This window comes from Panthera pardus, unplaced genomic scaffold (genome assembly GCF_024362965.1).
Source record: "Panthera pardus isolate Hobbes unplaced genomic scaffold, ASM2436296v1 HiC_scaffold_24, whole genome shotgun sequence".
In the NCBI taxonomy this organism is placed as follows: Eukaryota; Metazoa; Chordata; class Mammalia; order Carnivora; family Felidae; genus Panthera; species Panthera pardus.
The window spans coordinates 53,201,090-53,223,455 of record NW_026526810.1 but is presented as its reverse complement, the minus strand read 5'-3'; the positions used below and the strand labels follow the sequence as shown (position 1 = coordinate 53,223,455).

At 37.0% G+C, this 22,366-nt stretch overlaps 1 protein-coding gene across 4 annotated transcripts in view; it reads left to right on the top strand.

Annotated features, from left to right (window-relative positions):
- Positions 1–22,366, top strand: part of SNAP23 (synaptosome associated protein 23) — a 35,642-nt gene that overhangs the window by 2,867 nt on the left and 10,409 nt on the right. For 2 of the 4 annotated variants that reach the window (XM_019442438.2, XM_053889150.1), the window contains exons 2-6: positions 15,143–15,246; positions 16,050–16,091; positions 16,507–16,555; positions 17,515–17,632; positions 21,917–21,949. In XM_019442438.2, coding sequence (XP_019297983.1) covers positions 15,190–15,246; positions 16,050–16,091; positions 16,507–16,555; positions 17,515–17,632; positions 21,917–21,949 — 299 coding nt within the window. In that variant the 5' untranslated portion in view covers positions 15,143–15,189. The remainder of the gene's footprint in view (positions 1–15,142; positions 15,247–16,049; positions 16,092–16,506; positions 16,556–17,514; positions 17,633–21,916; positions 21,950–22,366) is intronic. The other 2 variants (XM_053889152.1, XM_053889151.1) reach the window with 1 other exon arrangement.

Here is a 22,366-nt window from a genome sequence, read left to right as displayed (position 1 = left end):
AATTTAGGTTGTATTGCTACTAAAATATTTATATCACTGATGAGTGTATTTTTCTGGAATCCCCTCATCATATTGATTTTTGTGAGATCTCTAACTTGGATTTAAATTTATTTGAACAATGCTTTGATAATGGAGATTACATTTAGATGGCCTCTTAAAGCTTATAAAATAAAATTCCCAACTTCTTTGTAGAGTATACAAAGCCCCTCACAACCTGTCTCCTGTGTCTCCCCACCCTACCCACTCTGTACACACATACATACAATATATTACTGCATATGTAATATAAGGACTACTGAGTCCTTACATTGTGACACTTCTTTGATAGTGCAAAATCACAATTTTTTTAGGGTTGATCATGCTTGGATTTTGGTTCCCAAGTCAAAATCACAAGAGATGTTTAATAACTATTAGGAAAAATTATAGTAGCTTTGTTGAGCACTATAAACCATGCCAGCCAAGGTTTAAATGCTTTGCATGAATTAACTCAATCCTTATAATGCTCAAATAAACATTATATTCTCATTTAATGAAAACTGAAGTACAAAGAAGTAAATTAAACAATAGGATTTAAAAACATTATGCCTCCAAGTATTGGGCATTTAACCACCACACTGTATTGCCTGTTGTATAAACAAGAATGTGTGTCACTCTTTTAACCTATTGTGAGGAGATATTTTCCGGGGACCTGAGTGCTACTGTTCTCTATCTCTGGCATATGATTCCTGTTGTCAGAATATTTGAGAAGCTAGCCAGAAAAATTCTAGGTGAACTTGGACTCGGAGCCAACATACCTGGATGATTTGGGTAAATACTTTATTCAGGCAAGGTGAAGCTTTGTGCCTACCTCACACTTGCTGTCTCCTTAGCAGATAGCATTCCTAAGTCTGCCAGATTGTATGTCCTTCCAACCTGGAGAATGAAAGCTGCATTCTTGAGCCTTTTTCCTAACTCCCATAGAGCATTCCTTTTCTTTTTCCATAGCCTTTCTTTTCAACAGTGTGATTCAGTTCAACAATGTGGTTGTAATCACATATAGATCTACCTCCCTAGAATTATGTTCTGGTCACTTAGAATAGAATTAGGGAAGTTCCAGGACTTGACAACTAGGTGTTGGACATCAGCAATTAAGTTATAAACTGTGCTTCTGTAAAGATGAAGTGTAATTTTGATCTTTTGATTCCTGACTTTCAGTGGTATTTTCTCACTCAGTATGGTTTCTGTCTTGAATCATGTGCTTCAGTGCCCTTTGAAACCAAGATGTTTAATAGATATGATTTAGTGGTGTACTTCTTCTATTTACATAGTTTTTGAGCTTCATAAGAATGGTTAAAGTTGTTCCCATAGAAGGAAGTAGAAAAGAACCTTGAGAGAGGAAGTAAAAGGAGGAAACTAATCTTAACATAAGTAAAGCTCTCATCTAAATGCCTTCAGAAATTAAATTTCCTAATCAGAGCATGGACTCTTTTTGGTATAACCTAGAGTATTTTGAATATTTTGAAATACTGTACACCTGTACTTTTTGTGTGTGAGCATCCTTTCCTTCTTCCTTTTAAATGTCTCGTTAAAAATGGGGTACCTGGATAGCTCAGTCTGTTAAGCGTCCGACTTCGGTTCATGTCATAATCTCGCGGTTCGTGAGTACAAGCCCCGCATCTGGAGCCTGCTTCAGTTTCTGTATCTCTCTCCCTGCTCCTCCCCCACTCACACTCTGTCTCTTTCTCTCTGTCTCTCAAAAATAAACAAATATTAAAAAAAAAAATGTTCCCTTACTTGATAGCAAATACTTGAAAAATGTTTGTGGAATGAATGAAGAGGGATATATTCTGGGACTGGGATTTCTTTCTGCCAAGCCTCCAGACTAGGTAGGCTGCTGACTCTCCATCTACCAGCATAAGGGAATTCTCAGCTCTTCTGAGGCCGTCACCATAGCTAGATGTCACCACATTCTCTTCCAACAAACTTGGCCTTGTTTTCCTCTTCAGTTGGGCCCTGGTCTGGCATGCCCTCCTAAGACCACAGGTTTCTGCTAATAACTGCTTTCTCTTAGACTCTCCATCCACCAGTGTGAGGGAATTCTCAGGTCTTATGGGGGAGTCACCGTAGCTAGATATCACCACATTCTCTTCTGACAACCTTGGCCTTGTTTTCCTCTTCAGTTGGGTCCTGGTTTGGCGTGCCCTTCTAAGACCACAGTTCTCTTCTGAGAACTGTTACCTCTTCAGTTATCATCAGGTCTGTTCCAAGAAGGACCACCCCCATCCCCTAGGAAGGATTACGTATTATGGAAAGAGCCAGAAGTATTGCATTTTATTCTCTTAGCATAAATAAGTTAGACTAGATGACCTCTGAGGTTTATTTTCAGAGACTATTCTCTGAGATAAGAATTGAACAGAAACTTTGTTCCCATATAACTGATTAAGCAGAAATTTCAGTAGGTTAGTAGTTTCCAAGTCATGTTCCATGGAACCCTTGTTCCTTGGGATTAATAAAAATGTTCTTTGAAGGAAAATTTTTGTTTTTAGGGTTTTTTTTTCCTTAAATATTTATTCATTTTTGAGAGGGAGAAAGGGGGGGGCGGTGAGGGACAGAGGATCCGAAGCAGGCTCTGCGCTAACAGCAGTGAGCCCCATATGGGGCTCAAACTCACAAACTGTGAGATCATGACCTGAGCTAAAGTTGGATGGTCAACCAACTGAGCCATCCAGGCACCCCTAAAGGAAAGACATTTAGGTCATTTACATTTGACTGAGATAGCCACAGTTAAACAGATTTCTTTGTTGCTTCAGGACTTCTGATTTCCAGCCAAGAATTTAATTAGCCAGCCAGTTTTTAAGGGCAAATATAAAACTAGGAGATGGGGAGGTATAAGAGCTAAATATGTTCATTGTAGAAAGTTTGTGGGTGATATCCAGAATTGAAGATATGAAGCATATGATTTAGGAATTTGGGATTAAACACTGGAACAACTAATACTGTTGAAAATTTTGCCGTTGGGGTCCTGGGAGCAATAATTGCTTTGGGGTATGAGGGAGGGCAGAGGAATTGCTATTTATTACTGTTGTGGAACTATTTGACTTCTCAAACCATGTACATATATAGATTTCATTAAAATAAAATATAGAAGAACCCAAATCTTCAAAAATAATTTTAGATGGCTAAATAATATTCCATCATGTAGTTATGCCATAATTATTCAGTCAAATCCCCTATCATTGGTTCCTTTGTGGCTTAGTGGCCACATTGGTTCCTTAGTGGCTTCCTTTTGTTTTGTTTTGTTTACATTATAAATAATACTGGAATTGGGATGCCTGGGTGGCTCAGTCTATTAAGCATCTGACTCTTGATTTTGGCTCAGGTCATGATCTCCTGGTTCATGAGATCAAGCCCCAGCCAGGGCTCTGTGTTGACAGCGCAGAGCCCACTTGGGATTCTTTCTCTCCCTCTGCCCTTCCCCTGCCCGTTCTCTCCTTCCTCCCACCCCCCCGCCGAAAATAAATAAATAAATAAATAAATAAATAAATAGATAGATAAATAAATAAAACTGGGGCTAATGTATCTTTGTATCTGTGATTTACTTCTACATTGTTAAGAACAGAACAAGGCCAAAGAGTAGGAATAATTTAAAATTTTCTTGTATATATTGCATTATCTTTTGAGAGTTTTGGTTTTTAAAAATCATCATTTTATTCTAAACAGTGGTCAAGAAAACTTTAATTTTATAGGTGCGGGAATTGAACTACCCACAGACATCCTGAATGCTAAAAAAAAAAAATACTATTTATATCACTATTTCTTGTGTCATTTGGAACTTGCAACATTTTTTATCTTTTAGAGTTTTTCACTATCAATGATTTATAGTTATTGCATAGACTTGCTGTTAATGTAGTTATAGAGTAATAGAGTATTGTGAAACCTATCTATAAAACCAGTATATGTTTACAACTTTTTGGGAAGGGGGTGAGGGATTGGGTTAAATAGGTAATGGGGATTAAGGAGTATACTTGTCGTGATGAGTACCAGGTGATATATGGAATTATTGAATCATTATATTGTACACCTGAAACTAATATAACACTGTTAACTGGAATTAAAATAAAAACTTACAAATAAAATCCTTTTAAAGAAAATTTAGAAAAGTGGCACCTGGGTGGCTAATTGGTTAAGCGTCTGATTCTTGGTTTCAGCTCAGGTCATGATCTCACGGTTTGTGCATCTGAGCCCCACATTGGGCTCTGCTCTGCCAGTGCGGAGCCTGCTTGGGATTCTCTCTGCCCCTCCCCAACTTGCACTGTCTCTATCTTTCTCAAAATAAATTAATTAATTTTTAAAAAGATTCTTTAAAGAAAATTTAGAAAATGCATTATTGTGTAAGGCAAATAAAAATCATCTGTAAAATTTTAAAAATATTTTCATTCCATCTCATTTAAGCTGGGGTGGGCATTTTCATTTTTGGCCTTTATTTATTTTATTTTTTTAATGTTTATTTATTTTTGAGAGAGACAGAGACAGAATGTGAGTGGGTTAGGGGCAGGGAGAGAGGGAGACACAGAATCTGAAGCAGGCTCCAGGCTCCAAGCTGTCAGCACAGAGCCTGACACAGGGCTTGAACTCACGAAGCATAAGATCGTGACCTGAGCTGAAGTTGGATGCTCAACCGACTGAGCCACCCAAGCGCCCCAATTTGGCCTTTAGTATTTAAACTATACACATTTTTTAATGTGGCATTAAGATTTATTGGTAGAAAATAATGGTGCTTAACCTGTATAATGACCATTTTAAGTCTCAAAAAACAGTTCAGCGTTTTCAGATACACTAACATGTAAATAATGATTTTGATGTTGCCTTCTTTAAATTTCACTTTCTCTTGTACTAGTTATTAATTACAGCCAGAAGTGCCAATTAAAAAAAGTTTTTTTCTTGGGGCACCTGGGTGGCTCAGTTGGTTAGGCGTCTGACTTTGGCTCAGGTCATGATCTCAGGCAGTTTGTGAGTTCAAGCCCCATGTTCGGCTCAAAGCTGACAGCTCAGAGCCTGGAGCCTGCTTCAGATTCTGTCTCCCCCTCTCTCTGCCCCTCCTCTGCTCATGCTCTGGCAATAATAAATAAACGTTAAAAAAAAAATTTTTTTTAAGTTTTTTTCTCTCCTTGACAGAAAGAAAACTTGGACTGTTTTTCCTTTTAAAGATGTGGAAAGGCATGTTTTCAGAATTCCAAGAAGCTGTTTTAAATTTTTTTTAAGTTTTTATTTATTTAACTAATCTCTGCACCTCATGTGGAGCTCGAACTCACAACCCCAAGATCAAGAATTGCATGCTCCTGGGGTGCCTGGGTGGCTCAGTCAGTTGAGCGTCCGACTTCAGCCCAGGTTGTGATCTCAAGGTCTGTGGGTTCGAGCTCCACGTCGGGCTCTGTGCTGACAGCTCAGGGCCTGGAGCCTGCTTCCGATGCCGTGTCTCTCTCTCTCTCTGCCCCTCCCCTGCTCATCTGCGCGCGCGCGCTCTGTCAAAAATAAATAAACATTAAAAAAAAATTTTTTTTTTTAATTGCATGCTCCTCCAACTGAGCCAGCCAGGCACCCCACCCAGAAGTTGCTTTAAACACAAACGATACTTATATCTGAATAAAGAAGTACGTTGGGTTTATTTCTTGACGTGGTTGTTCTATCCTCTTTTCCAGCTACCATTTTTCTTTCTGGAGAAGAAAGGAGGGGATCCTTTGAACATAAAGTACAAGTTTTGTATTTCAATGGTGCCTACTCTATAGATAGCTACTATCAATTATTTTAAGTGAATCTCCATATTTTATGCTATGGCAAAAAATTGTTCGGCATAGGAAAAGCTACAAAATTAATGATTTCTTTCTTCCTTTTGATTCTCACTCATACTGTTTACTTTTACTTGACTGCTACTTCCAAATATTCTTTCTCTATCCTGAAGTTTTTTTTTTTCTTTTCAATTTTTTATAAATCGAGGTATAATTCACATAATGTTAAAGTTCACTATTTAAAGTATACAACTTAGGGGCGCCTGGGTGGCTCAGATGGATAAGCGTTTGACTTGGGCCCAGGTCATGATCACGTGGTTCACGGCTCAGAGCCTGGATCCTGCTTCAGATTCTGTGTCTCCCTCTCTCTTTCTCTGCCCCTCTCCTGCTAGTACTGTCTCTCTCTCTCAAAAATAAACATTAAAAAAAGTTTTTAAAGTAATAAAGTAAACAATTTAGTGGCTTTTAGTATATTAATAATGCTGTGCAGCTATCATCACTAATTCCAAAACATTTCTGTCACCTCCAAAACAAGCCCTGTACCTATCAGTAGTTAGTCCTTTCCCTTTTTCCCCCATCCTCTGGCAGTCACTAATCTACTTCTTGTCTCTATGGATTTGCCTATTCTGGACATTTCACATAAGTGACATCATACTATACGGGTCTTTTGTATCTGGTTTTGTTAATTGAATGATGCTTCCAAGACTCATACATGTTGTAGCATGTAGCATTCCTTCTTACGGCTGAATGATATTCCATTATGTGAACATTTGGGATTTTTCTGCTTTTTGACTATTAGCGATAATGCTGCTTTAAGCATTTAATGTACAAGTTTTCATGTGGATGTGCATTATCATTTCTCTCTAAAGTACCTAGGAATAGATTTGCTGGGTCATATGTAATTCAGTGCTTAACTTACTGAAGGCTAAGTTTTTCTTGTCCTGCATTGTTAAATGATACTTTTTTTCCCTCCCCTCCATTAGGTACCAGAATTATAACAGGGTAGGATATCATTGATAATACCTGACTCTACATTTTTAAAAATATCAACTTTGATCTAAAACTGGTTTTCAGGGGCACCTGGATGGCTCAGTCAGTTAAGCATCTGACTCGACTCAGTTTCAGCTCAGGTCATGATCTCGCGGTTTTGTGAGTTTGAACCCCATGTTGGGTTCGGTGCTGATGGTGCAGAGCCTGCTTGGGATTCTCTCTCTTCTCTGTCTCTCTCTAAATAAATAAATAAACTTAAAAAAATAAAATAAAAAATAGTGGTTTTCAGCCATGACTGCACATTGGAGTCACCTGGGAAGGTTTAACATCTACTGGCTCTCACCCCCCAGAGATTCTGATTCAAATAGTCTGGGTGTAGCTTGGGCCTCTAGGTGATGAGTGTAGCCAAGACTGGGAACCACTGTTGTAACATGTGCGCTAATCCTGGAGTTAGACTTGCTACTTGAAAAGGGAAAAGCAGGGACTTCATATATATGCATTTCTTCGGGCAAAGCTGCTACACATTTGAATGAGTTGACAATATATCTATTTTCCTCTTTTTAATATATGTAACAGCACATCCTCTGCATCGGTCCACCTAGATTTGAATCTGGCTCTTGGTGACCTTGCAAAAGTTGCTTAACCTCACTGTTCCTTAAGTTCCTACATCTGTAAAATGTGGAATTAAATAGTATTTGCTATGGACTAAATGTTTGTCTTCCTACCAAAATTCATAGGTTGAAATCCTAATTCCTGGTGTGATGGTATTTAAATGGGTCTTCTGGGAGGTGCTTAAGCCATGAAGGTGGATCCCTCATGAATGGGATTAGTGCCTTAGAAAAGAGGCTCTGGAGAGCTCCCTAGCCCCTTCCACCATGTAAGGCATTAGGTTTGCACCAGAAAGAGGGCCCTCATGAAAATATGACCAGTGCTGGCATGTTGAGCTTAGTCAGACTTATAGCCTACAGAACTATAAGAAATAAATTTCTGTTGTTAATAAATCGAGTCTATGTTGTTGTTTTTTACAGCAGCCTAGATGGATTAAGAGAGTATTGTAAGGATTAAAGGAATGTGTGTGTGTATATCTATAATACACATATGTATTTTATTTCTTAGTATAGTGTCTTGCATGTATAATTGTTTATAAGCATTAACTTGTAGTTGTTACTCTGAATCTTCTCAATCTTCTACTATCTAGATTTACAAAATGGTGAGTAAAGATTATTAAAAGCTAGCTGCCATTAAAAAAAACTTATGTATATGTTGGATACTTTCATAATAATTCATAGTAAAAAGTTAATTAGCATAATGACCTTCATGTATTATTCACCCAGCTTCAACAGTCGTGGCCAATCTTGTTTCCTCTGTACTCCCAGCCATTTCCCCACCTTTGAATTATTTTAAAGCACATTCTACAGATTACCTATTAAATGGCTTCTAATTTTATACATTTTCTTTGAATCCCTGAGGATTCTCATTGTTGGTAGGAAGGTTAGAGAAGGAGAATACACTGGAGGTGAGGGGCCATGGCAGGAGTTTGGCTGTATTCCAAGATGAAGTTGTAAATTCTCTGTTCCAGCTAAGTTCTCTGCCTCTTTTTGAACTCTGCGTTATTCACCTCTTAGTATTTTGCCGTGAAAGTACTAAGAACTTATTCAGAGCTCATTAGAACCCATTTCTGCCACCTAATGTGAATGAAGTATGGTTCCCAGCCAAACTTTAGCAAGGGCCTTTCCTCTAAACATCTGTTAGCAGAATGTTTTGGACAATCGTTCTGTATCATTTCTATACCTTTGTGGTTTGGACAATCGGTCTGTATCATTTCTATACCTCTGTATCATTTCTATACCTTTATATCATCTGTGAATGGATGGAAATGTTTCCACAAATACATTTACTGTGAATATGTACCAACAGAAGATTTCTCTCAAGAGAGGCTAAGAATTGATCATTATGCTTATGAAATGTGGTCTAAAATTAATTCCTTGTCTTTGTTTTCTCCAGTCTCATAAGTCTGTTTTCTTGGTTGTCATAAGCTGTCATATTTGTGATGAAAATAAATGAATGAAATTTAAAAGTAGTATAACTACAATGCAGATCATTTGGTAAATTGGGAAAAAAAGAAAAATCACTCAATTTTACCACCACAGCCATTAGTTATATTTTGATGATTTCCTGCTAGACTTTTTTATACCCATATTCTTTGTCTCAGTAGTTATAGCAAGTATTTGACTTTTTTAAGTCTTACTTTGTTCAGTTTATATAATAACCTTCAACATTTTCTGTAGTTTTGTGTTTGCTTGGCCTTAGCCAGAAAAAAAAAAAAAAAAAAAAATTTCAGGGCAGTTTTTAATTTTTTAGACATGCAAACTATATATATATTTGTCTAGATAAGTACCTATCATCCGGAAACTTGGTTTAATTTAAACCTGCTTAATATCTGTCTTGACATGTGCAGACTCATGACTGGCCTGAAAATAGTTCAGATACATAGCTCATACAGTATTATCAACTTCAGTATTCAAATGTAGCCTCAAAGATGGAACAATTAATATTTAGTAGCTATTTTCAATTACATTTACATTAATGTCACTTATATTTAACATTGTTTGGCTTTTCTTTTGCCTATGTCTTTCTGCTTCCCTAATAATATTAAAATAATGACTCACACTTGAATACCAGCCATGCATCAGGCACCAATAATAAGCACTTTGTATGGATCACCTTTTTTTAATCCTCACAAAAAGAGCCTGTTATCTCTATTTTACAAATGCAGAAACCAAGTCTTAATAGATTTAGCTGACTTGCCCGAGGTTATACAACAAATACATTTTGGGGCCAGAATTTGAATGCTGGAGTTCCTATGCTAACCTGCTATGAACAGAAATTTCCACTTGATACAAATACATTGATTATCAAACTATGCCAAAAAGAACAACAGATTTTATCATACAATAATAAACTATATGGGTGTAACTTGTAGAGCAACTTATATTGTGATTAAGAAGGAATAAGTCATGAAGCTAACTTGGTAGAATATTTTAATGCAAAATCTTTGCTTTCCAGTATAAAATGAATTATTATATAAAATCACTGGTATATTATTCTTAGCAGGACACTGAAATGGGTGGTGACTTAAAGTGTTGTGTGTGAGGTGCTTGGCTGGTTGAGTTGGAAGAGCATGCAACTCTTGATCTCAGCGTTGTGAGTTTGAGCCCCAGGTTGGGTACAGAGATTACTTAAAAATAAAATCTTTAAAAATAATAGCAATGATAAAGTGCTGTACTTCCATTACTTCCTGATTATATTTATTATATATTATATATATATATACTTCCTGATTATATTATTACTTCCTGATTTTTATCAGTGAAGACATCGAACTCCTGTTGATTCAGTTCTAAGACTTTTTTCTTTATATCCCTTATTCCCAATAGTATTATTTTCAAAGTTAATGTAATTTCATTAAAAAAATTTTTTTTAATGTTTATTTTTGAGAGAGACAGAGCACAAGTGGGGGAGGGGCAGAGAGAGTTGGAGATACAGAATCCAAAGCAGCCTCCAGGCTCTGAGCTGTCAGCACAGAGCCCCCCAACACAGGGCTCGAATTCCTGAACTGTGAGATCATGACCTGAGCTGAAGTTGCATTCTTAACCAACTGAGCCACTCAGGCACCCCTAAATTAATGTAATTTCAGATTCTTAATTATTTTAAAACAGCTGAAAACCATGATAACTTTTGTCTTTCTAGTTCTTTCTTTAATTTTTTGTTTTTAAGACTTTATTTTCAAGTAATCTCTACACCCAACGTGGAACTCACATTTACAACGTCAAGATCAAAATTTGCATGCTCTATTGACTGAGCCAGCCAGGCACCCCAGTTCTTCCTTTAGTTTAACTGTTTTTGAGTCTGTTGAAGAATTTTTATGGTTTTATTATATGTATATTATGTATATTATATATTTATATTAAATTTCAGAATGAGCCATCGGGTAGGGTAGTTAGTCTATTTTCTGATATTCAACAGTTCTTATAACATCTGATGTTTGTTAAGGGAAGATGCATCCAACAGTAAGACTAGTTACCAGACCATGAACTATCTTTGGTTTCAGGGTATCCATACTTGAATAATAAGTCTGCTCAAAAAGAAAACAAAACAAAACAAGACAAAAAACAGGGCACCCAGGTGGCTCAGTGGATTGAGCGTCTGACTCTTGATTCTGGCTCAGGTCATGATCCCCGGGTTGTGGGACTGAGCCCTGTGTTGGACTCCTCATTGAGTGTGGAGCCTACTTGAGATTCTCTCTCCCTCTGCCCCTTTCCCCCCTACTCCCCTCAGTCTTGCACTCTCTCTCTCTCTCTTAAAAATAAAAATAATAAATCAGCTCTTTACTGATTCAGTCACCCTGGGCAAATTACTGGAACCTTATTTTGCCCATCTATAAGGTGGCATAGTAAAGATGATATATATAAGTACTTAGTAGGGTACATGATATATAGTAAGGTACTCAGTGAACATTTCTTCTTCCCCACTCCAAAGTTTATAAAAAGAAATTAAGGTAAACTAGGAGTCTTCTAGTAGGCCCAAATTAACCAAATTAAGGGAGATACAGTGTAAAAGTGCTAGGGAAACTCTTGCTTTTATCTTTCAAAGGGAGCATATACTACACTCACAATTAGCATAGTATATTAAGTTCCAGGAATATTGACAAAAATGACACATATTTAACCTGTTAGATTATATATAAGAAGACTAAGGTTTTTTTTAATAAAAAAAATTTTTTTATATTTTAATTTTACATTTAAGAGAGAGACAGAGCACAAGCAGGGGAGAGGCAGAGAGAGAGGGAGACACAATCTGAGTAGGCTCCAGGTTCCAAGCTGTCAGCACAGAGACGTGGGGCTCAAACTCACGGACCACAAGATCATGACGTAAGCCAAAGTCAGATGCTTAACTGACTGAGCCACCCAGGCACCCCGAAGACAAAGTTTAATGGGATATTTGTGTCAAGAGACATTTCATTTTCCTTCCCCTCCCCCAGCTTTAATTTAAAAAACTTTTTTGTGTGTTTTATTTTTGAGACAGAGACAGTATGAATGGGGGAGGGGCAGAGAGAGAGAGAGGGAGACACAGAATCTGAAGCAGGCTTCAGGCTCTGAGTTGTCAGTACAGAGCCCAACACAGGGCTTGAACTCAGGAACTGTGAGCTCATGACCTGAGTGGAAATTAGATGCTTAACCGACTGAGCCATTCAGTTGCCGCTCTAAGCCCCCCCCCCCCCCGTTTTTTTTTTTTTAAGTTTATTTACTTATTTTGAGAGAGAGAGCAGGGAAGGGGCAGAGAGAGGAAGAGAGAATCCTAAGCAAGCTTTGCACTGTCAGCATGGACCCTGACATGGGGCTCAAATGCATGAACTGTGAGATCATGACTTGAGCTGAAAGCAAGAGTCAGTGGCTTAACTGACTGAGCCACTAGGCACTCCCTCTAATTCTCATTACTACAACATTCTGAGTAGTCTTTTCCTGACTCCATAAGGAAAAACTCCTGGAGATAATAATAAATATGAGTAAAGCTATGTAACTAATTCTAGGTTGCACCCTGCCTGATGCTTCAGAGCAGTTTTAGTAAAAGCTAATAAGAGCTTTGGAAGTATTGTTGCTTTGTCCTTCCCCTATAATTCTGCTTTGTCTCTCTTACTCCCTTTTACTGTAACCATGTGTTCAACACCCTCAAGAATCCAGAGTAGAGGTCTTAGGCAGCTGTGTTCTGATATCAGCTTGTCAAACGTGTGTGAGAACTTTACATAAGTCTGTTTCTTGTCTTGTGCGCCATCTGCTCAGGGGAGGAAAAAAAGAAATACTAGGCAGAATTTTGAGTTCACCAAAGGTTGTGTCTCTCAAAATGAGTCCATTGCCATGCCAGGAGTGATTCTTCATTTCTGCCTCCCAGCTGTATCTGCCTTCGTGTGTGTGTGTGTGTGTATAATTAGAAGGAATCTTCTAGTTTGACAGAGGTCAGTTTTACATTCAAGCCTCTCCTTCAACCTACGTGTTTTGCCGATTTTCACTAGGATAGGAAGATAGCAAATAGGAGTAGAATTATGAAATTATACAAAATTGAGAGATCTGGGCATCATATGCCCAAAATACATTCCTACCCATGGGACACTGTATTGGGAAACTTGACTAAGGATGTCACTTCCAGGCACTGCTTGATTAGCATGTATTACTTTTCATATCACTTTTTTGTTCTATTGGGCATTGAGGAGGTATAGACAACTTTGGAGCATTCTGCCTGGTAAGAGCAGGCTTTGAAAGGTATCTTCTTGGGGCTCTGAAAGTAATAGAGAAACAAGTTACCTGGGAAGGCAGATGAGGTATTATAGAAATGAAAGGTGTACAAAAATCTGAAGGTGAGAGATTACAAAAACAGCTTTTCTTTTCATAATTGTAACTATAAAAGATTGACACAAGAGAAAACTGTAGCATGAACATATCTCTGATAAAGCTAAAGGGTCAAACAAAGTAATAAAGCATGTGGTCCTATTTATGCTTCTACCTATGAATGAACAGTTCTTAATTCAAGAAAGACCTTGTATCTTGATTATATATCTTAGCACATGAACCTTTTGCCAGAACCAGAGTCCTACAGTGGCAAGCAAGATATGAAATTAAATCTGTAGCTTTTGCAGTAATACTTTTTATTACTAATAGTAATTAATCATTTTTTCATGAGCATTAAAGGCTTTAATAAAGGTTCAAAATCTTAATTAAACCTAAAACAGCCACGATAGGAGTTAATAAATAAACAGGACTCCAAACGCAGTGCCTTTCTGTACTGAGAATATAATATTGTTGTTTTTTGTTTTATGAGTGATGATTCTACTAAAAGTGATGGTTAGTTATGGATGTGACTAAAAAGATCTGTGTGTGACTAGCAAGCCATTTCAGATCATACACTTGTAATGGCAATTTTTGCTTTGTGTTTCTAGTGGATAATTGCAGGCTTAGTGCTACTGGTATATGTAGCTTTGTTTCTAAAATCTACGTAAATATTTTGAGAATACACCTTGTTTTTCTGCTTGTGTGTTCATTCAGCACACATTTGCTGGAGTACCAACTGTCAGATCCAACATATTAGGTGTTAGAGATTTAAAAAAAAAAAAAAAAAAAAAAAAAAAAAAATATATATATATATATATATATATATATATATATATATAACAAAATCACTGTCTTCCAAGGATTTAGTCTAGTATATTCCTGGTTAACTAGGTTCCCTACCGGTCATTGAATATACTCCATGGCAGGGTGCCTCTCAACTTCAGCACTTTGACATTTGGGGCCAGTTAATCGTTTGTTGCGAAGGGCTGTCCCTAGGAGCATTATGGGATATTTAGCAGCATTCCTGGCCTCTACCTGTTAGATGCCAGTAACACTACCCACCCTCCTCAAACTCATGACAGTCATTACCCTTGTTCCCTGAGGGTAAATTCAGAACTTTATCTGTGTCACTGACACAGAGCTTTGGTAAAATTTGTTTTCAAAAATGTAATAACAGAAAAAAAATAACACAAAGCTAACAAATGTAATGACAGGAAAGCAACCTAGAGGTGTAACACAGTAGTTACTACTCCATATGACTTTTCAAAGAGGGATACACAACAGTAGTACTGAATAACAGCTAGTAACTGTTTTGTGTTTAGTTTGAATGTCTATGAATCTTCTCTTTCTGAGTTATGAGTTACTAAATTACTATGTATAGGAGAAAGAATTTTTACGTTTCTTAGGGACTTCACTAAAACAAGAAACAATATAATTGGAAAGGGAGAATCCACTGTGAAAAATCTGTTCTGAGTTCTACATTAACATTACCCTTTTCTTGTTAAGAATGAAAATAATTCATTTTCTCTAATTAATGGTCTGGACAACTGGCACATGTCTAGAATGTTTCCTGTGTTCTTCAGGCACATGACTTCGAATTTTGTTACATTATTCATGGAATACTACCTAACTTAGACTCTTCACCTTATTGCTTTTCCGTATTCAAATAATGTATGAAGAACATTTTATAACCAAGAATTCATTTTAATAATCTTTTAAAGCTTGTCTTCTTGTATGTGGTCCTCAAAGTAGAGAGACCACTTTCCTCTTTGAAATAGCATTTCACTAGAAGTCCTGAAACCTGAGTTTCACGTTCTCCTCTGGTGCTAATTAGCATTTAACCAACTATTTATCCTTCCTTGGCCATAATTTCCTCACCTGTGATAGATAGCTAGCTGGATAAAGATACAGATAGGTTATTTTATCCTGTTTTCCAGATAAGTATCCTGAATTCCATAAATCCATACTCTTTGCTCAAACTTTTTTATATCCTTATTATTACAGAATATCCACGTTTCAGTTTCTGTGCTTATCAAAAGTTTTAATTCATCATGGATAATCTGTCATCAGAAGAAATTCAGCTGAGAGCCCACCAGGTTACTGATGAGGTAAATATTTTACTTGGAATAAGTCATTTTCTTTTTTTAATTTTTTAAAAATGTTTATTCATTTTTGAGAGACAGAGACAGAGCACGAGTTGGGGAAAGGAAGAGAGAGCGGGAGACACAGAATCCGAAGCAAGCCCAGGCTCTAGGCTGCCAGCACAGAGCCCTATGCAGGGCTCGAACTCAAGAACCATGAGGTCATGACCTGAGCCAAAGTCGGATGCTTAACCGACTGAGCCACCTGGGCACCCCAGCAGTTCTCTTTCAGTTGAGGGATGAAAGGACCTTCTTAGAAGTCCATTTTGACCTCCCCGTCACTTTATGTCCAAGAATGCATTTGCCTCAGAATGCCATTGCTGGCCCCTTAGTTTTTCAGCTCACCAAAAGCTAAATAAATGAAAGCAATTTGGGGTTTTTTGGTTTTTTTTTTTTTTTTAGATAGTCATTGTTTAACAATTACTTACAACAAAATACTCTAGAGGAATTGAAAACATTTAATTTAACAGAATTTCTGATGTCTGTGTTATATACCTTGATTTCTGCCTACATTAAACTTTTATAAATACCATTAAATTTACCCTCCAAATTTTCTCTCATGGAGCACCTGGTAGGAAGAAAATAACTAAAATTATAGTGCTCAACTTTATTTTTTTGTTTTGTTTGTTTATTTTAAAGGGAAGGTTGGGTGGGCTGGCAGTATCTAAAAATAGAATAGCATCATGAATATATGATCAGGTTTTTCTTTCTTTTTTTTTTTTTTTTTGGCTACATATTTTAGAATACTAAAACCCTATATTTTTCCCTAGTCTCTGGAAAGCACAAGGAGAATGCTGGGTTTAGCCATTGAGGTAAGAAAGAAACTTTAATCATTAAAGTTAAGTACAGAAATTGTATAAGAGGGATCTTGATAGCATAAGCTGGGATTTCTGTTAAGAGTCAGAAGGATATGGTATCAGTAAGCTTTATTATTTGAAACAGCAGTTGCTGAAATTGTCAAACCATACACTAATGGACCTTTTTTGTTTCTCCCATTGACAGTATTAGAATGTGATAAGGAAGATCAATTCACCATGAATTAGTGATTTAATTTTATTGGGGCATGGTGAATAGTTAAAAGTTGGTTTGGGATATTAGTTTTCTCTGTAGCTTTAATCCTCTGAGAACTTAGGTTTCTAAATGATTATCTCTTGCTATTAGGCCTTGTAGTCTTTGTTTCTGTTGCTTTTGTTTTTTAGTGCTATCAGCTTTTTTCCCTTCTTTTAGTCTCAGGATGCAGGAATCAAGACTATCACTATGCTGGATGAACAAGGGGGTGAGTTGCAGTCATTGGCAAAAACCCTTGATTTGACTTAGAATACCAGAAAGCCCCTTCAAATCAGCCATGTTGAAAATTAAGCCTTGGGGAGTGCCTTCTCTGTGTAAGATAAAAGTGATAGGTTTACTTTTTTCTGAATTATGTCGTGTTAATTGCCTATTTGAGGTGGGGATGACAGTGCCCAATTGTATACCAAGTACTTGTCCAGTAGCAGGATTTATTGTGTGCATTTGTCATAATGTACATTAGATACTATGATATTCTTGCATTCTTTACAGAAATCAGGTTAAGACCTTAAATAGGTTTAGATTTGGGTGAGCTTGGAAATATTCTATTTGAGTTGCCCCTGAGCAATCTGGCCTAATTTTTTTTTTTTTTTTTTTTTTCACTTTTGAGAGAGAGAAACAGGGTACAAGTGGGGAAGGGGCAGAGAGAGAGGGGGACACAGAATCTGAAGCAGGCTTCAGGCTCTGAGCTGTCAGCACAGAACCCGACACAGGGCTTGAACTTGTGAACCATGAGATCATGACCTGAACTGAAGTCGGACACTTAACTGAATGAGCCACCCAGTGTTCCTCTGGCCTAGTTTTTATTAGACTTAACGATAGCCCTCAGGTTTTGAACTTATCCAGAGATAAAACACTAGGGACCTGGTCTGGTCAAAGTATACTTTATTTGGTCTCAGGGGTGATCTCTAAAAACTCTCACATGCTCCTCTTACACAAATTTCTTTAGAACAAATCCTCCCACAGTAAGAGGCCAGCTGCCTCAAAATCAGTTTGTGAAAGATTGTTTTCATGTTGGACAATATGTAGTACTTTCTGGCTCTGATACAGTCACTGGGATGATGGATGATTGGTGGATTCAAAATTGAGGTTTGCTATTCATAATAATAGTGTTTTCTGGTTGGCACTGGGACTGTAAAACAAAATGTAACTTCCCCACCTTATTCTTAGAACAACTAAACCGCATAGAAGAAGGCATGGACCAAATAAATAAAGACATGAGAGAGGCAGAGAAGACTTTAACAGAACTCAACAAGTGCTGTGGCCTTTGTGTCTGCCCATGTAATAGGTGAGTTGAGAAATCAAGATCTTTTTAAAATTAAAGTGAGAGCATCCCCACCCACCCCTCCGATAAGGTCAGAGGTGTGACTGGGCCTATATACGGAACTTTGTGAGATAAACTTAAGCTATTTTTCCTTCAGGCAGATCAACCTTTTCATGAAAATGGGCATGTTCACTAAAAACCATGGCCTAAATTTGGTCTTTTCTGGGATCAAGTCGCAATTTCATTTTTTAATAATGTATGAAATATAATGGAGGAAATTTACATCTGGATAATATATAGCAAGATGGAATTAGTGTCTTTTCCTCTCAAACAAAGAATATTAACAAAATATATATTTTATGGTAGGCACATGAGGAATTGCCAAGGGAGGAAAGGATTTGGATCCTGTCTTCAAAAGACCTACCATGTGGTTAGATATATGAGGAAGAATAGCAGAGAAGTAAAAAATAAATAATAGTGCTAGATCACATGTCAGCTAAAGCTAAGGGTACAGAACTGATAAAATTTGGTTTGGAGAAATCTTACAGGAGAGATCGGACTTGAGTTGGACTCTGAGTGTTAGAAGGATTTGGATGGACATGGAAGAACTAAGGGGCATTTTCCTAATGTAAACAGAAATTATAGAGAAGCTTGACTTAGCTGCATGATTCATATAGAGTAGAAGTGAAAAATAAGACATAAGTAGGCAGACTGAGGGGTTGATGGATTGGAGTGGAATATATAACTGCATACTAGGGGACTAGTTAGGAACCTTTTATAATCTAGGCCTGTGAGGTGAGGCCTTGTTAATGAGATTAGAGAAAAAAGTGTAAGTCAAAGGGAATTTATTTTAAAGCAATTGATTGTGTGTCAAACACAAGGAAAAATCAAAGAAGTCTGAAAATTTGAAGTCTCTGATAAACTAGGAGATGAAAAGTCTTCAAACTTTTTGTGTATGGTATATAAGATTATATTTGAAAGGGATTCATTGTTTTTGGTCACTCCATTATGAATATTTAAATTCTCTACTTATTCTTTGGTAAACCAAACTCCATGGTGTTGACAATATTCTATGTATTTCAACCAAAATGAGGTTTTACCTAAGGCAGTCAACCATTATCTTCCCTTCTGTTTGTTAACGAAACAACTTTGAACTTTACCCTTAGTTGAAATGACAGCGTCTGGAAATTGAATGACCACCCTTACTGCTGAGAGAATTCATTTTTGAAGAGTTTCATAAACATTAGTACTTCATCTAGTTGTCTCAGCATTTTTACTTCTCAAAGGAGTTAGGAATGGGGGAACTTTTGTTATATTGCCATACTTATAGATGATTTTTCATGTGACAGCATTCTTAGCCATTTCTACCAAAGAATATAGAATTGTTTATTGGTCAGCTTTAGTGTTTTGGTCATAAGAAGTTAAGATTTGACAGTTTTGTCCATTGGCTTTCTATTTTAAGACAAATCTGTTGACCTGTTTGTACCTTGTTTGACTCTCTGAAAGCATATATTTAAATAACTATGACTTGACAGTCAGGGTTTAGCACATGGTTTAAGCAAACAAGTTAGAAATGCACAGATTTAAAAAAAATTTTTTTTTAATGTTTATTTTCAAGGGAGAGAGACAGAGTGTAAGCTGGGGAGGGGCAGAGAGAGAGGGACACACAGAATCCGAAGTAAGCTCCAGGCTTTGAGCTGTCAGCAGAGCCCAATGTGGGGCTCGAACCCACAAACCATGAGATCATGACCTGAGCCGAAGTCAGATGCTTAACCGATTGAGCCACCCAGGTGCCCCATTTTTATCTAAACTCTTAACTATGGATTGTAAACTTGTGCTTTTCTCCTGTGTTCTGTGTATCCTCTTGAAAGTCCAGAGGAGAAAAATCTAATGAATTTCCTTGAGATTACCTATTAGGAGAAGAGCAAGAAGAAAGAAGACCTCCCTAGAATGTAGAGCAAAATCAGCTCTGAGTCTAGGGTTGGTAAACAGAAAGAGCAGTGAATCCTAAGATGATCTGATATAATAAGAAGGGAATGGAGCTATAGAAGTATTAATTATTAGTAAGTACTATCTCACTTTGTATATTCGAACCAAGCATAGGCAGGATTTTCTGGGACACTGGTGAGAGAGAAGGTAGAGTATGGTCCTGAAGCTGTCTGCAGCCTCTCACCTCTGAGAACCCTTTCTCAGTAGGTCCAGAGAGGAAGGCACTTCTTGACAGATAAGAGTTAAGGTGCTCCTATAACAGAACGATTTTTCCCTGAAGGGAAGAGAGATATTTTAGTTTAAAGATGTCCGATTTTAACTGCCTTCCTTGCACCTATCTCTTCTTATAACATTAAATCCGTGGCCTCTATGGTATCTCTTGTCCTCAGCTCTGTCTACTATTATTCCTGCCAGTGCCTTGATCTTTCTAATTTTATCTGCTAATCTGGGTTTTAGTTAGGCTTATCATATAAATAGCCATAACATGAGCTTCTCAAAGGCGGACACAGGATCGTATAAGGCTAGTAGTAATTCTGGTAGTAATAAAAACTCGATACACAATCTTTTAATCTGCCACTCAGAAATCTGAAAAACTCCGAGAACCAACTTTTTGGTTTGTTTGTTTTTTTTTCCTCATAATGTGGTGCCACAGCCCATTAATTAGGCTATAAAATGTGATGTGAACTGAAACTGCTCATGATCTTTATCACACTTCATGTAAGTGTTAATTTGCTTCACTACAGAAATATCCGGGTATTTACTGATTATGTGGTACTGCTCAAAATGTCTCACATCCAAGGGTTTGGATAAGATTTGTGGGCCTTTTTTATTAATTTAGGCGCTTATTATTCTGAACACTTTAAATTTAATCCTAACAGTAACCTTAATATGAGATAGATTCTCTTCTTAGCACCATTTTACATATGGGGAAACAGAGGCACAAAAACTTACATTAGAAATGGAAGAGCTGAGTTTCAAAACCAGCTACAGCCACAGCTTTTAACTGTATGCTACATTGCTTGACTTTGGCAAGAAAAGAATGAACTTGTTTGTTGTTGCCATTGTTAGATGTATTTCTATATAGAAAATGTATTGGATAGATTTGTTCTTTGAGGTTTCTTTTGTTCAGTAGTATTCATTGAAACCAGGTCAGTAAACAAAAGAGACCTGGAAATAGCTTTACTTAACAGAACCCTGTATTAGAAGGGAATTTTAATTTTAGCTCATTTTTTTTTAAAGGACTACCAGGATTAAACTTTAAAATCATGAATAAGTGTCATTCTCTTAGCTTGCTACTATTTGAACTGTAGCACAGATAGCACAGATCTTTTAAAAGTTCTATTATCTTTGACAGTAACTTTGATAAGCTGTCATTCTTTTTTTTTTTTTTTTTTTTTTTTAGTTTTGAGACAGAGCCTGAGCAGGGGAGGGGCAGAGAGAGAGGGAGACACAGAATCCGAAGCAGACTCCAGGCTCTGGGCTGTCAGCACAGAGCCTGATGCAGGGCTTGAACTCAGAGTGTGAGATCATGACCTGAGCTGAAGTCAGATGCTTAACCGACTGAGCCACCCAGGCGCCCCGATAAGTTGTCATTCTACTTAATAAGAATTTAGAAAGAAGCAGAATTGAAATGGGAAGTCTCATAATAGTAAACTCTCTCGTATCTCAGTTTAACTATTCTCAGACAAGGTACTCTTCTGTCTGAACTTGCCTCTCTTCAGTGTATGCTTATAATGTCAGACACATAGTTTGAAGATAAATCGGTAATTCTGGACCACTTATTAGAGAGCTTCAAAATTGGTACTAGAGATTTTCTACTGTTCAAGTCTTATGTCATATTGAGGTGTAAAAATTCAGCACTGATTGTTAAAATAAATGCTGACTTATATTTGAGTCAACTTTTGAGTGCCCCTTCCATCCTACTCACTGGTGATAAAAAGATGAGTAAGGCATAGCTCTGGCACTGTTTTATTTGTCATTACTCTTGTTTTTTTGTGTGTGTCTGACCTGGTATCTTGGTAGGTGTTCAATAAATACTTGTTGGTTGAATGTCTTTAAGAAACTTGTTGGCTGATGGGAGAGTTAGACGTATAAAAAGATTTTTAAAAATTAAAATGCAAATAAAATATATAATAGAAATAATGAGGAGAAATCTGTAATCACCAAGAAAAAAAGTTTTAGGACCTTTCCCGTTAGTTTTTGCCTTCTCTTCATACTAATTTTCATAATTTTAGGTAAGAATATCATCACCCACACATTCTTAGGAAAAATGAAGCATACTCTGGTTTAAATTATTTTCCTGTTTTTCTTTTTATCTAGATTCTCAGATGTTCATTGTTTCTATGAAACCAGGCAGGAATTTAAATGCATTATGTTTTTAGAACTCTAAACCTGTTTCTGTTCTGTTTGACTGGCACTCACTATTTTCTGCATTTCATCCTCTCAATCTCTTCCTTTCTAATCTGCTTACTAAAAATGAAGATTTAACATCAGGACCCGAGCTCAGTAACTGATCAAAGAGAACTTTAAGATGCAGTCTTGTGGCGCAGTTTGAGCTGTTAACCTGCTATCTAAAGGTGATGCTTCAAATGGCTTTTCTGTGCATGTGCATGGATTTTGTGAATGGTGGAGACTGTCTTTAAAACTGTGCTGTGATGTGTAATGTAAAGTGAGTTTGTTCTGGGTGCTGTATGCCAAAAGATGGACTTGACAAAATGATCTTAATTTATAATGCGACCCTTTGACTAATGACTCTGATAACTAAGCTTT